The sequence below is a fragment of the Nomascus leucogenys genome, chromosome 4 (genome assembly GCF_006542625.1).
Source record: "Nomascus leucogenys isolate Asia chromosome 4, Asia_NLE_v1, whole genome shotgun sequence".
Taxonomy (NCBI): Eukaryota; Metazoa; Chordata; class Mammalia; order Primates; family Hylobatidae; genus Nomascus; species Nomascus leucogenys.
Window position 1 is genome coordinate 98,923,379 of NC_044384.1, and position 13,341 is coordinate 98,936,719.

Here is a 13,341-nt window from a genome sequence, read left to right on the forward strand (position 1 = left end):
TGGCATTTGGGATAACCAAATGTCAGTGCCTGGTTGGGTTCCATCTGCCTGGAGACTTCAAGGATAAAAATAATCTCCATCATAAACTGAAAAGGACTTAGATATGTGTGTTACTGGGAGGGCTCCGACCTCCTACGCACACCTATTCCCCACACCCACCCCAGGCTTAGGGTCCTGGCCTGTGCCCTGGGGGATCTTCCCCTTGCAAGGAGAGGCGTGTTAGGAGCTTCTAGCAAAGGAGAGCTAAGTGACCTTCCGGGGAGCCCTTGGGCCTGTTCTTGTCTCTGCAGCTCGGTACCTGGAGTGGGCTTCACTCTCCCCCACCTTCTTTGAGCAACTGAAACTGTCCTGCAGGCCAGCCCCCCTGTGGTGGCCTCACCTACTCGGAGGCCTGAGCCTGAGCCTGTTTCCCACCTCTGTCTCATCAGTGCTGTCACCATCGAGCATGGTTTCCTCCCTGGTCCTTTCCAGACCCCTTACTCCCCCCTCGCTGAACTTGCAGTTGGAATAGGACAGAGGACAAGGACATCAGCAAAAACATGAGCAACTCCCCAGGCTCCCTTTACCTCACTTTCTCCACCTGTGAACCTGTGGTAGCCCCTCTCCCTGAGTTTGCTGTGAGGGCCCAGTGAGCTTGCCGTGAGCAGATGCAGCAGACATGGGAAGCTCGTGCTCTGCCACCATGCAGGGATGGAAAATCTCTCCACTGGAATCCAGGGGAAGGGATGGAAGAGGAAGAAAAACAAGCTTGGAGCAGTCCAACCCGGCTAGGGCCCTCCGTTCCCTCAGGGACACCCCACACCCACCCCATACACTGGGATGAACCCTTGCAGAGGAACAATTCAGATGGTCACGTTCCAGGACCCAAATCCGTAAACACAAAGCATGTCCGCCAGTGCCAGCACCTCCCCGCCCCCGGCGAATCAAGCAGCTGTCCCAGAGGGCGCAGGGTCTCTGCAGCCATCTGCTTTCATCAGGGCTGCAGCTCCCAGGCAGCAGTACTCGGAGCCCCTCTCATCTCCGAGAATAAACTCTGAAGCCAGCGACCCTGCGGACCTGAATCATCAGGGAGCCTGTCAGAGGAGGGGCAGTGACTCTCTGGGACAAGCAAGCAGGCTATATAAGTTTCAGAAGGCTGGGCTCCACTCAGATCTTTTCCAGCAGCTGCTGCCTGCCAGAGAGGCGCCTTCAGAGACCCAGCGCTTACACAATACCCACCATGTCCCAGGTAGGAGGACCCAGCACAGGCTGTGTTGATGCCAGAGGGAGTGGAGGTGGAGTCCTGGACACTTTCGGCTCTGGCAGCTGTGTCTTGATCTGAGCCCCAAGCATGAACTGGAGGCTCTGCAGCCCTTGGGAGATGGGGGCTCAGGGAGGACTCCCTGAAGAACCCCTCTTCTATGTGGCTTTGGTGGTATTCCATGGTTTGTTAGGAGGAGTGGAGAGAAATGTTGGGGGTGGGGGGTCCTAGATAGATCTTTGCATGTGCGTGTGTGTGTGTGTGCATCTGTGTGTGTGCGCGCGTTTGTGCGCGTGCATGTGTGTGCTGCCGGTATAGCTTAGTGTGTAGAGCTTTTTGCATTTGTAGCTATGGGCCCTGCAGCCATGCAGTCTGTGTGTAGCTACACACATAGGTCTGTCTGTCTCTGTATGATACATGCATGAAGCTGTATGTGTGTGCACATGAGGCTGGAGGGACACAGCTGGGTGCATCCCTGTGCAGGGGTATAGTGTGTTGCTCTGAGGAGCCTGGCCCAGGCTGAGGGAGGAAATGCCTGCACCTGCACCCAAGCACAGGCAGGTCTGAGATTCACAGGCGCCTGGGGTTGAGGGGTAGGGTAAACACCGAGCCTGGGTGTCCCCCACCCTGGAGGGACAGACCAGCCTGCCAAGAGAGAGGATTGTCCTTGCTGCCTGCTCTGTGGGTGGGTGGCCACTTTGGACTGTAACTCTGCGGGCATCTGGTCCTTCTACCCCATTTCCAGCCCCAAAGACACAAAGTAAATACTGGCGCTTTTCTGGAAGAGTGGCAATCCTTGAGGGACTGCTTGCCACCCAGTGAACAGGTTTTGGAACTAACCAAATTCCCTAGTATTGCCAGCCTCAGAGCTAGTCCCCTTCACCGTTCCCCACTGTGCCCAGCCCTGAGCTTGACCAGGCAGCCAGACACACCAGTGTGAGGCTGCAGCAGCCACTGCTCCCAGGAGCTCCCAGGCTGTAGGGGAAGGGCACATGGGCAAGTCAGACCAAGACAGCTGGGAGACCTGCAGCAGGTGGAGTATAGTTGGGAAGGCTTTCTCTGGAAGAGGAGTAGAGCCTTGAATAGGCTTGGGTTTAGTGAGCAGAGAAGAGGGGTCTTGGCCAAGGCACAGAGGTAGGTGTCCCCGCCTCAAGGCTTCAGGTAGTAAGATGAGGCTCTTGGATCTCCAAGGCTGGTGCCCAGGAAGCCCCTATCAAGAAGAAGCGCCGCCCCCCTGTGAAGGAGGAGGACCTGAAGGGGGCCCGAGGAAACCTGACCAAGAACCAGGAAATCAAGTCCAAGACCTACCAGGTCATGCGAGAGTGTGGTGAGTGTCCTCATGCCATCTGGGGCTGGGGATGGGGGTGCAGGTGTGTGTCAGTGGTGGGGGGAGGCGGTCAAGGATCCTTTTCTGAGAATCCAGTGTTCCTGGGCTCAAGAAAGGGTGCTCCCATCACAAGGGACCTTCCCTCCCAGGAAGCCAGGCTGGCCCTTGACTTTACCTCCTCCCACAGAGCAAGCTGGCTCGGCCGCCCCGTCGGTTTTCAGCCGCACCCGCACAGGCACCGAGACTGTCTTTGAGAAGCCCAAAGCGGGACCCGCCAAGAGTGTCTTCGGCTGAGAAGTGCGCGCCACTCCCCTTGCTGCCCGAATGCTCAGAAACAGAAGCCTTTCCCAGGAACTCTTTTTTATGCTCTTCCTCTCCCCTGCTGACTCTGGGGCTGCCACCCTCCCCCACAGTCCAGGCCCTTCAGCCAAGGGCTCTGCACCAGCACCTTGGAAGCACCAATAAAGAGGATGCCCGCGTGGCCCCGGCAGTCAGAAGGTGTTGGTTGGTCCCTGGCTATGGCCACTATTAAGAGGGAGGACAGGGTGGGAACGTGGAACATGTCTATTTAGGAGGATCCCAGGGGATAGCACAGGTGCTATTACGGCCATTGCCACATGCTGCCTTGGACATGGAGACCCAGTGCTGACCTATGACTTCAGACCAGACTCTTCTGAGCCTCAGTTTCCCCTTTTTTACTACAGGGGAGTTGAGCTGGAGCCTATTCCATAAAGCAGGCCATGACGACACTGCTCAGAGTGAAGTGGGTGGGGTCTCAGGGACCACCTCTCCTCCTGCCTTCCACAGAAGCTGCTGAGAAGCCTCTGAGGACCTGCAGGCTCTGCAGCACCTAGGGACCTCAAAACCCCTCTCCCTGCACTTTTGTTCACACTGCCTCCTCCCAGCTTTTGTCCCCTCCAAGACAAAGCCAGATTGAGATTCCTCTCTGGCAGTCTGTTTCCGGAGCTACTGTCTCTTCCAAACAGCAGGGGTAAGACTCCCACATTCTGCTCCAACCAGGCTGTCTGGGCATGGAACACCAGATTCTCAGCCTGCATGACCCTTCCCTCTCCAGTCCTCTGTCCGCTGTGTACCTGGAACTGCCAGGTTCAAAAGACCCATAGAGGCCTGTCCCATTGTGATGGCAAGACCATGACCATGGACAGGCTGACTGGCTCCTTTCGGAGCTGGACTGGCAGAGCCTGGGCTTGTGGTGCCTGGCTCGGGGCTGGCGCCTGCTGGGGATGTCCTCCTGTCCCAGGAGGTTCTGGCTGCCCAGAACGCTTCCCACAGTCTCAGCCAGCCTGGTCTCCTTATATAGCCCTGGGTCTGGGCTGGGCCTGTGCTCTGTGCCCCAAGGGAGCAGACCTGCTGTGAGGAAGGGCCCAGTCCTACTTGCTGGACCCCATGGGGAAACTTTTCCCCCAGACACTGGAAGGTGTGTGTTCCCCTGTGTAATCCCAATCATATCCAGAGCCAAAAGGGTGAGCAGTGGAGACGTGCGCAGAGATGAGGCTTCTGGCCAGTCATGCTAAGGAAGGGGAGCGTCTTCCTTGTAGCTGTAGAAATAGCTCCAGTCTGTGGCACCTTTGACCCAGGCCTGCTGCCACCTCTAATGGAGACAGGACTGGTGGGGAAAATCCTCCCCAGCCTCTGGAAGCCACTGGCTGCCCCAAGGCCCCTGATAGGTTCCCAAGGCAGCTGGCCCCCTCAGGGCTGGTGTCACGGAGCCGTCCTCCTTCCCTGATCCAGGACTTGGCATCTGGCCACACTTTTATGACTCATCTTTACCCATCTGTGGCCACAGACTCAGTTGCTGGCTTCCCCAGAGCCACCAGGGAACACGAGCCCCAGCGGTGCCCAGAGCGCATAATATGTACTCACTCGATCCCACTTGACAAGGAGCAGAGCGCTTCAACTTTAGCAAGGCCGGGACCCACCCCAGGCCTTTGGGCAGCGCTCCCCTGGGTCTGGGCTGAGGCGGCATCACACTGCTCATGACAACAGCATTCTGCCCTCTCTCAACCAGCGATTCCTGGGCTCCCTCCACTCCACCGAATGCCTCCCCAGTCACCCCTCAGAAGCTGCTGGCACTGTCAGCTCTGTCTTCTGTTCCATGCTGTCCTGTCTAAACTCCCTGCATGGAGACCTGTGTGCCACAGGATGTGGCAGCTTTATGACTCAGTTGTATTGCCATTCTTGTTTTGGGGGCCTTGCTGGGGTTGAACCTAAAGCCTTGGCTAGATTAATGGCACCCAAACAGCAGCCTGGGACCCCAGGAGAGAGAAGGAGGCGCCCCGTGCCCAGCACCTCTCACTTCAGAAATACGGTGTATCTATCTTGACTCTAGATCTTGCCCCACACAGACACCTCCCAGAGTCACTCCATGCCTTTGGGCCCTCCCATCAGCCAGTCACACTTACCTGGTGGCCAAGCCCCCTTCCTCCGGGAAGCTGCTAGGGTAGCCCTATAGCCCTAGTCTTCCCCACCATCCCCCCCTGTTTCTCTCCAGGCTGGACTTATGGAGAGCAGACTGACATCTTCACTGTCAATTCCCTCCCAGCCCTGTGGAGCTTGGTGGAATGCCTGGTGTGAAGGGTCCTGGTGAAGATTTCGCACTTTTCAGAAGGGGCACATACCCCCACTCCAACCTGAGCCTACCTTTCTTTGGTATACATTCCTGCCCCCAGCCAAGGTCCACGGGACGTTCGTCATTTGCTTATCTGAGGTCACTGTGGTTTTTGGCTTGTAGATCCCAATTTCCCAGAACCTGCCCCCATGTGGGTGGGGCAGCAAACAAGTTACTAATCCATTCCCCACTTGCTGTCAAGTTCAGAAGCCTCCTGGCAGACACTGGAGCCACGATGAAGCCCCCAAGGCCTGTCTGTACCTGCAGCAAAGTTCTGGTCCTGCTTTCACTGCTGGCCATCCACCAGACCACCACTGCCCAAAAGGTAGCCAGCGTCCATGGGTGTGGCGTGAGCTGGGGGATGAGAGAACGCCTGGGAAGTGGGGAAGAGCCTCCGCATGTGCGAGCGTGTCAGCACAAGTGCGTGTGCATCAGTGTGTGTGCAAAAAAATGGTGCAGATCTCCCGCCAGGCACTACCCCAAGGGCCTTATTGGTATTCTCCCACCTAATAGAGGGGATGATCCAATCATTTCCATTTTGCAAATGAGGAAATACAGTTTTACAAGCCTGGCTCTACTGCCTTCTAGTAAGTGACCTCAGGGGAATGATTTATGCTGTCTATGTCTCAATTTCCTCATCTGTAAAACAGGGTAATACTAGGACCTATTCAGAGGGTGGCGGTTGTGAAAACCAAACCCATTGTGTCTATAAAGTGCCTAGGACAGTGCTTGTCGCAGAGCAAATACCCAAGCACATAAACAAGCCACTTGGCACCTCTGTGCCAAACTGCATTCAGGCAGCCGCATGCAGCCGAGCAGAGTTGGTGCAGTGCGCATGAGCATGTCGCACACAAGTTACTAATCCATGGGTAAGAGGTGCCCGTGTGCCCCTCCTCGGGGGACACAGGCCTCGAGGCAAATGGCACGTGCTAGGGCAGTGCCCTGCAGAAGGGGGGATGAGTTGGGGAGGGCCCACTGCGGAGCAGAGAGGAAGATTCCCAACTCTTAGAGACCAGACTCTAGTCTACCTCCGAATTCTCCCAGCTCCGGGGGCTTCCTTCTAGGAGACTGGTGGGAGCTTCCCTGTTGCCACAGAGGCCAAAGTCTCCAGAAATCAAAGGACCTGGTCACTGCCCTTTTTCTGGGCAAAGCTAAGCCAGCATGCAAAGCTCCCTGACGCCACCAGCGCTCTCACCCCTGCCCAAAGGCTGAATGTGATGCCCCTCCCAGACACTGGCCCTGGCTTCACCAGCTCCACCCCCTGCATACTTGTTCTTCTGCAAGGGGCGCTCTGGGCCCCCATAGATCAAGAAGGACATGGCCCCTGCCCTGTGGTGCTGTAGGGTGGGGAATGAAGCACACTGCTACCTCTTACCTGAGACAAATGTTCACATATGAGATGCCTCACTGGGTTCAGCCTGAGGCTTGGTCAGTGGCTCAGTCAGATTGGGAGCCAGGGTTTGGTCTGGAGCCAGAGTCAGGGCCAACTCTTGAAGAGTGTCACCCTGAACAGAGGTGGCATTGAAACCCTGCAACCCCCTTCTTCTTTGCTGGTCCAGAATGGCGTCGACATCTACAGCCTCACCGTGGACTCCAGGGTCTCATCCCGATTTGCCCACACGGTCGTCACCAGCCGAGTGGTCAATAGGGCCAATACTGTGCAGGAGGCCACCTTCCAGATGGAGCTGCCCAAGAAAGCCTTCATCACCAACTTCTCCATGTAGGTGCCTTCCCACCCTCCTCCCCTCTCTACGCCCCCCAGTGCTATGACTCCCATCTGCTCTGTGCCAGCAAACCCTCTTCTTGAAGTAAGGCATGCCAGGGTGTACATATTCAGGAGTACACCCTGCATCTGGGGGTCACACAGGAACAGGGGCTCGCCAAGGGACTTATTCTCAAAGATGCCCCCGTCCTTCCCTCCATCCAGCCATTCATCATCCCTAAGTGCTGTCCAGGTGTTAGGCAGAGAACCACAGCATCTTTGTGACTTTGCCTTTGAGGAGCACAGACTTGAGGCCTCCTGAGGCCAGACCAGGCAAGAGGGAGTCACCAAAATGCACATTCCAGCTCAAAGTACAGAAAACCTCCTAGACCCTTGGCTTCTCCACAGTGGAGAGTGGCTTGAGGGGGGTTCTCCTAGTTATGCCCCAGCTGGGATCCTGCAGAGGACATTTTTGCTCAGGCTGCATGAGAGATGCCTGAGGTTTCTCTGAATTCCATGAGCCAGTGATGGTCCTCACTTTGTCCTCTGCCACCCTCCCCTACCCTTCCCAACTCAGTTTCCAATGTTTACTAAATGCACCAGGACGCTGTCTGTCCCTTGCTGCCAGGAAAAGCTGTGATTTAGGACAAGGGCAAGACTCTTCCCAGAAACAGAGAGGGCGATGGTGGGGCAGACAGGGAGTGTCTCTCATGCGAGGTCCCACACTGCGGCCTCTGGAAAACTGCAGTGGGGGCTAGTCTCCTCTGTCAGGCCCCACGCATCCCCCACTCCACAGCAGCCCCTACTTTTCCTAACCCAGAGCCCGGGCCTATGCTGCCCAGCTTGCAGTGCAAGCCCTATGGGCTGTGTCAGCCTTCGACATGGGTGCCAGGGTCAGCAGTTGCCAGGTCCAGGCCCGTGGCATCTGCTGAGAGCTGAAGACTGTCACTTGCCTTCTCTGGACCCAGATCCTGTTGCTGCATGAGTTAGAGGAGCAGAGAGCAGGTTTCCTGCTCCCTGACCTGGCTAGGAGCCCCATCTGGAGAGATGAAGCACTGCCTACCCAGGGGGAGGAGCGCCACTGCCCACTCACCAGCCCCATCGTGGGCTGGAGTTAAATTATAACCAGGAAGATCAGGCAGGAGGGACGCGTAGTCCTGACATTCTGGCTGCTCCCCCTCCTGCCCACTGCCACACACTCCTACACTTTCATACCACCCCCAGATGGAGCAGGCGAAGTTGACCAGGCACATCCCTACTCACCCGACAAGGAGGCTCTGGAGAAGTCGTTTTCCTCCCTGAGAAATGGTCTGGGCCATTCTTTCTCAGCCCCCAAAGGATGGCTGCTAGGAGTGTGTCCACACACCCAAGAGTCCCGTCCACCAATTGTCCAAAACTTCCTTCCAGATGTGCCAGCCTCCCTATAGGGTGCCTGCCTCTTGTGGGAGGGATGGGGGAGACTGCTGTAGGGGGAAAGGGCTTAGAGCCTCCAGCCCTGCGTCTCCTTCCTCCTCAGTCCTGGCCCCACACGGCTGCACGCAGGGCTGGGAACAAGTGTGACTCAGAGAGCTCTTGCTGGTGATGAACTGGTTCCCCTGGAACAGTCCGTGAAGTGGAAGGGACAGGTGGGAATGTGGGCCAGCTTGGGCCAGACTGGACAGGTGGAGGGAAGGCAGGATTTAGCCCGGCCCTGCCCCTCTGCAGCCTCCCCTTCGTCCCTTCTATAAAATGAATGCTTACTGTTACTGTACACACCTCCAGGAGCTAGAGGCCTGGCGCACTTTGCAGAGTGCCCTGCACAGGGTCCTGTATGCGGTAGGTGCATAATAAATGGCACTGGGCTCAGGCAAAGATGGGAGTCACTGTGTCAAGAGGCACACCGAGTCCAGAAAGGCTCTCTGGAGGAGGCAGGAGTGGAATGGGCTCCTGCCACCAGGCTCTCAACAACTCCCACCCTTCTGCCCCCAGGATCATCGATGGCATGACCTACCCAGGGATCATCAAGGAGAAGGCTGAAGCCCAGGCACAGTACAGTGCAGCAGTGGCCAAGGGAAAGAGCGCTGGCCTCGTCAAGTGAGCTGGCGGGGGGCAGCTTCGGTGGGGAGGGTCTAGACAAAGGCCACCTTGCCTTTGGCCCTTAGTCCTGCTCCCACCTCCACCAGCCTTACCCCACCTGTCCTGGAGGGGCAGGCCTGATGCCTTTCTCCTCCAGGGCCACCGGGAGAAACATGGAGCAGTTCCAGGTGTCGGTCAGTGTGGCTCCCAATGCCAAGATCACCTTTGAGCTGGTCTATGAGGAGCTGCTCAAGCGGCGTTTGGGGGTGTATGAGCTGCTGCTGAAAGTGCGGCCCCAACAGCTGGTCAAGCACCTGCAGGTACCTGCTGCTACTTCTTCCGGGGAGGCCTCCTGCGTGACCCTTGACCTGCTGAGGGCGGCCCCTCTTTGTCCCTGGGCCTCCTGTGAGCCCCAGCCCAGGCTCCTGGCTGACCCAGGGACCCACATCTTGCCTCCAGATGGACATTCACATCTTTGAGCCCCAGGGCATCAGCTTCCTGGAGACAGAGAGCACCTTCATGACCAACCAGCTGGTAGACGCCCTCACCACTTGGCAGAATAAGACCAAGGTGGGCCTGTTGTGGTCAGCAGGTGAGGGTACCAAGGGCCCTGCCTTCAGGCCAGCCCTATGAGCCTGGATTTCTGGAAAGCAGGATGGACTGTCCATCCTGTGAGCTGTGAGCTGGAGAGGCTCCTGAGATCTCTGCATCCTTGCTGTCATTTGGCAGATGGGGAGGGCAAAGCCTAGAGAAGGACTATGGGGCCCTCGTATGAGCCCTGAGATCTGTCTGGGAAGGGGCTGGATAGTAGACTGATGTGAGGGTCCTGGGGCCAGGTGGAGAGGAGGAGATGGTTGGATGGCACACATCCTGGAACAGCCTCTGCTTGCGCGGCTCCAGGAACAGGGCGCTCATCACACCCCTCCCCTACCTGAAAGTGGTCCATCAATAACTCAGCCTGAAAGAAAGTGCCCTGGAATACGGACCCAAGGCTGCATCCTGGAATTCTGATTTCCCAGTATACAGACAGGGGTAGAGGGTGTTGTTGGCCTGGCTTTGCTGTTCCTCCCAATTTCAGCCCGGATTATTCCTCCAGGCTCACATCCGGTTCAAGCCAACACTTTCCCAGCAGCAAAAGTCCCCAGAACAGCAAGAAACAGTCCTGGACGGCAACCTCATTATCCGCTATGATGTGGACCGGGCCATCTCCGGGGGCTCCATTCAGGTGGGTGGACTCCAGGCAAGGGCAGAGCAGCCTGGAAGTCTGTCCACCCCCAAGGGCCTGAGCTTGGGTATTTTAGAAGAGGAAAAGAACCACCCTTACTTAGCAGTGTGCACCAGGGACCGGCACAGACAGAAAACACGTGATTTAGTTGTGTTGTCCCTGAAACTATTCCCTTTCCCAGGCAGAAAAGGTTTGTCTCTGAGAAGAGCTGCTCTGTGGGGTTTCCCTCTTTGCCTCTGCTGCTAGGAGGCTCACAACTCAGTTTTACGCACATTTGCAGTAGTTTCTTGCACACTAGTTTCTGTTATTATTATTGTTGTTATATTTTGGTATGATCATGGCTCACTGCACCGTCAAACTCCCAGGTTCAAAAGATCCTCCTGCCTCAGCCTCCCTAGTAGCTGGGACTGCCCACATGCACCACCACACCTGGCTAATTTTTTTTTTTTTTTTCCAGTAGAGACAAGATTGCCCAGGCTGGTCTTGAATTCCTGGGCTCAAGTGATCCTCCCACCTAAGCCTCCCAAAGTGCTGGAATTACAGGCGTGATTCACCACACCCAGCCATTTCTGCCATTGTTATTATACTTCCCTTTTACTCCGTGTTTTTGAAGTCTTCCCTCTTTTGATGGTTGTCAGGTTTATGATGTCTGAACTTTTTAATATAAGCCGTCTGAAATACTAAAACAAATAGAAGGAAAAGTTGTAGGGAGAGTTCTAGTGAGCTATGCATGAGCAGGGTAGGCTTCCGCAAGAAAGGGGCTGGTCTGAGCCCTGAAAAAGGGCAAGGTTTTGGGGAGGGTAGCAGTAGGATGGAAATGGGATTGGAACAGAGCACAGAAACCCAAGAATTTGGGGTAAGGGGGCTGAATGGGGATAGGGCACAATCGTAGCTCTGACGGCCTGGGTGGGTCTCACTCTGGCCACAGATCGAGAACGGCTACTTTGTACACTACTTTGCCCCCGAGGGCCTAACCGCAATGCCCAAGAATGTGGTCTTTGTCATTGACAAGAGCGGCTCCATGAGTGGCAGGAAAATCCAGCAGGTAGGTCCTGTGGCCCAGGGCAAGGCCCTGAAAACTCCCAGGCCCTTCACACTATCAGCTGTGGTCTGACAGGCGGACCCCCTTCCTTCACCTTTCGGCACCATGGGGCGGGTGGCTCTCAGGAGCCAAGGTTGGCCAGAGCCTAGGGCAGCCCCTGTTCCTAGAGCAGATACCATGACCTCACCCCTGAGACAGGAGTCCAAGGATGCCAGCCCAAGGGCACATGAGCCCTCAGGGAGCCCTTCTGAAGCACCCACATTTCCTCTCCCTGACCAGACCCGGGAAGCACTAATCAAGATCCTGGATGACCTCAGCCCCAGAGACCAGTTCAACCTCATCGTCTTCAGTACAGAAGCAATTCAGTGGAGGCCATCACTGGTGCCAGCCTCAGCCGAGAACGTGAACAAGGCCAGGAGCTTTGCTGCCGGCATCCAGGCCCTGGGAGGTAAGTGCCTCTGCGGCCCTGCAGGGTAGGGGCTTCCAGGGCTCCTGGCTGGGGGCCACCTTGAGAGTGCATGCTCCTCAGGGACCAACATCAATGATGCAATGCTGATGGCTGTGCAGCTACTGGACAGCAGCAACCAGGAGGAGCGGCTGCCCGACGGGAGTGTCTCACTCGTCATCCTGCTCACCGATGGCGACCCCACCGTGGGTGAGGGCCCTGCCCGCGACTCCAGGGCACGCTGCACAGGGGAGGCGGCTGGGGCTGCACCTGGGCTTGCTGTGGGACCTGGGCAGGGAGAGGGGGTCACTGAGGCCCCTCAGCTCTGAGGTTCCAGAAATATTCATCGAGCAAATCACTATTTTCTCGCCCTCATCCCAAACCCCTGGGTCCAGGGGAGACTAACCCCAGGAGCATCCAGAAGAACGTGCGGGAAGCTGTAAGTGGCCGGTACAGCCTCTTCTGCCTGGGCTTTGGCTTCGACGTCAGCTATGCCTTCCTGGAGAAGCTGGCACTGGACAACGGCGGCCTGGCCCGACGCATCCATGAGGACTCAGACTCCGCCCTGCAGCTCCAGGTGCCAGTGTGCCCCAGGTGGGCTGCACAGAGAAGTGGGCAGTCATAAAGCCCAGCCTTTATGACACCCCCAACCCTGCAGGACTTCTACCAGGAAGTGGCCAACCCACTGCTGACAGCAGTGACCTTTGAGTACCCAAGCAATGCCGTGGAGGAGGTCACTCAGAACAACTTCCGGCTCCTCTTCAAGGGCTCAGAGATGGTGGTGGCTGGGAAGCTCCAGGACCAGGGGCCTGATGTGCTCACAGCCACAGTCAGTGGGAAGCTGGTGAGTGTGTCCAGAGCCACCCTGGAGGGGTGCAGCCAGAGGGGCTGGACTCAAATCCCAGACCTGCCCAGCTCCAGCTTTCCCCTCTGCTGCCTGTGGATGACAGAGGGGCATGGCAGGGATTCAATGAGACAATAGAGGGATTCTCATGAGACCAGCACATACAGGCCCTCGGCAGCCGGGCTGTGCACCTGTGAGCACAGGTGAGGGCAGGGATTCCTCCCTAGTTGTCATCCCCTCCTGTCCTGGTACCACAACCCTCTCAGGTTGCAGTTGGACAGGGAGGACTGCTCCTATTTCACAGATGAGCAGACTGAGCTCTAGGCAGGGCAGGCAGCTTGCCCTGGGCCCCACTGCAACCAGGCCAAGAGCCCAGCTTGCCACGTGGCACCCTGTCCTTGCCCAGCCTTCCCTGCCTCTTTCCAAGGATCCCCTGTCATTCCATAAAGAGAAACTGAGCACGAGCTCTGCGGCAGAGCCTTCTTCAGGCCCTGGGATGCAGCAGTGAATGAGGCTGGACCCCTCCGTGCCCTCATGGGAGAGACAACCCAAGGACATATCACCACACAAACCAGCTACAGGCTGGGCTCTAACCCTGGACTCAGGAGAACAGCACTAGGAGCCCCAGCCTGGCCTGGGGATCAGGGAGGGCTTCCTGGAGGAGGCCCAGCAGAGACAAAGGGATAAGTAGGAGGTGGGAAGAGTCCAGATGGGGCAATGGAGGAATATGTTAGGCCCCTGTGGCATGAGGGCAGCATGTGTGAAGAGAATAGCCGTGGGCGTTGGGGGCCCATGGCCTTGTCTCAGGACAAATCCCCAAGTGTCATGACTG

At 56.9% G+C, this 13,341-nt stretch overlaps 2 protein-coding genes and 1 long non-coding RNA gene across 13 annotated transcripts in view; 2 read left to right on the forward strand and 1 right to left on the reverse strand.

Moving 5' to 3' along the window:
* Positions 1 to 3,061, forward strand: MUSTN1 (musculoskeletal, embryonic nuclear protein 1). Its single transcript, XM_012498816.2, has 3 exons — positions 1 to 1,228; positions 2,432 to 2,567; positions 2,755 to 3,061. Exons 1-3 carry the CDS (start codon positions 1,220 to 1,222, stop codon positions 2,859 to 2,861), a joined length of 252 nt encoding a protein of 83 aa, XP_012354270.2. The 5' UTR covers positions 1 to 1,219; the 3' UTR covers positions 2,862 to 3,061.
* The window catches only part of ITIH4 (inter-alpha-trypsin inhibitor heavy chain 4), a 24,654-nt gene continuing 14,288 nt past the window's right edge, over positions 2,976 to 13,341 (forward strand). For 10 of the 11 annotated variants that reach the window (XR_004029739.1, XR_004029743.1, XR_004029742.1 and 7 more), the window contains exons 1-11: positions 3,073 to 5,521; positions 6,756 to 6,916; positions 8,867 to 8,971; positions 9,111 to 9,273; positions 9,413 to 9,523; positions 10,050 to 10,178; positions 11,107 to 11,223; positions 11,500 to 11,668; positions 11,750 to 11,875; positions 12,061 to 12,242; positions 12,324 to 12,509. Coding sequence is in view for 4 of the 11 variants with exons in the window: in XM_030811617.1 (XP_030667477.1) it covers positions 5,150 to 5,521; positions 6,756 to 6,916; positions 8,867 to 8,971; positions 9,111 to 9,273; positions 9,413 to 9,523; positions 10,050 to 10,178; positions 11,107 to 11,223; positions 11,500 to 11,668; positions 11,750 to 11,875; positions 12,061 to 12,242; positions 12,324 to 12,509 (1,821 nt within the window). In the remaining 7 variants the exon portion in view is untranslated. The other variant, XR_004029744.1, reaches the window with a different exon arrangement.
* Positions 10,749 to 12,130, reverse strand: LOC105738128. Its single transcript, XR_001113861.2, has 3 exons — positions 12,072 to 12,130; positions 11,728 to 11,953; positions 10,749 to 10,858 (listed from the first exon to the last, which is right to left on the reverse strand). It is a non-coding gene; the product is annotated as an uncharacterized LOC105738128 (long non-coding RNA).

Excerpts from the sequence above, each read along its gene's own strand:
- MUSTN1 (XM_012498816.2), top strand. Across the intron at positions 2,568-2,754 it reads CCAGGTCATGCGAGAGTGTG|AGCAAGCTGGCTCGGCCGCC; the intron begins GTGAGTGTCCTC and ends CTCCTCCCACAG.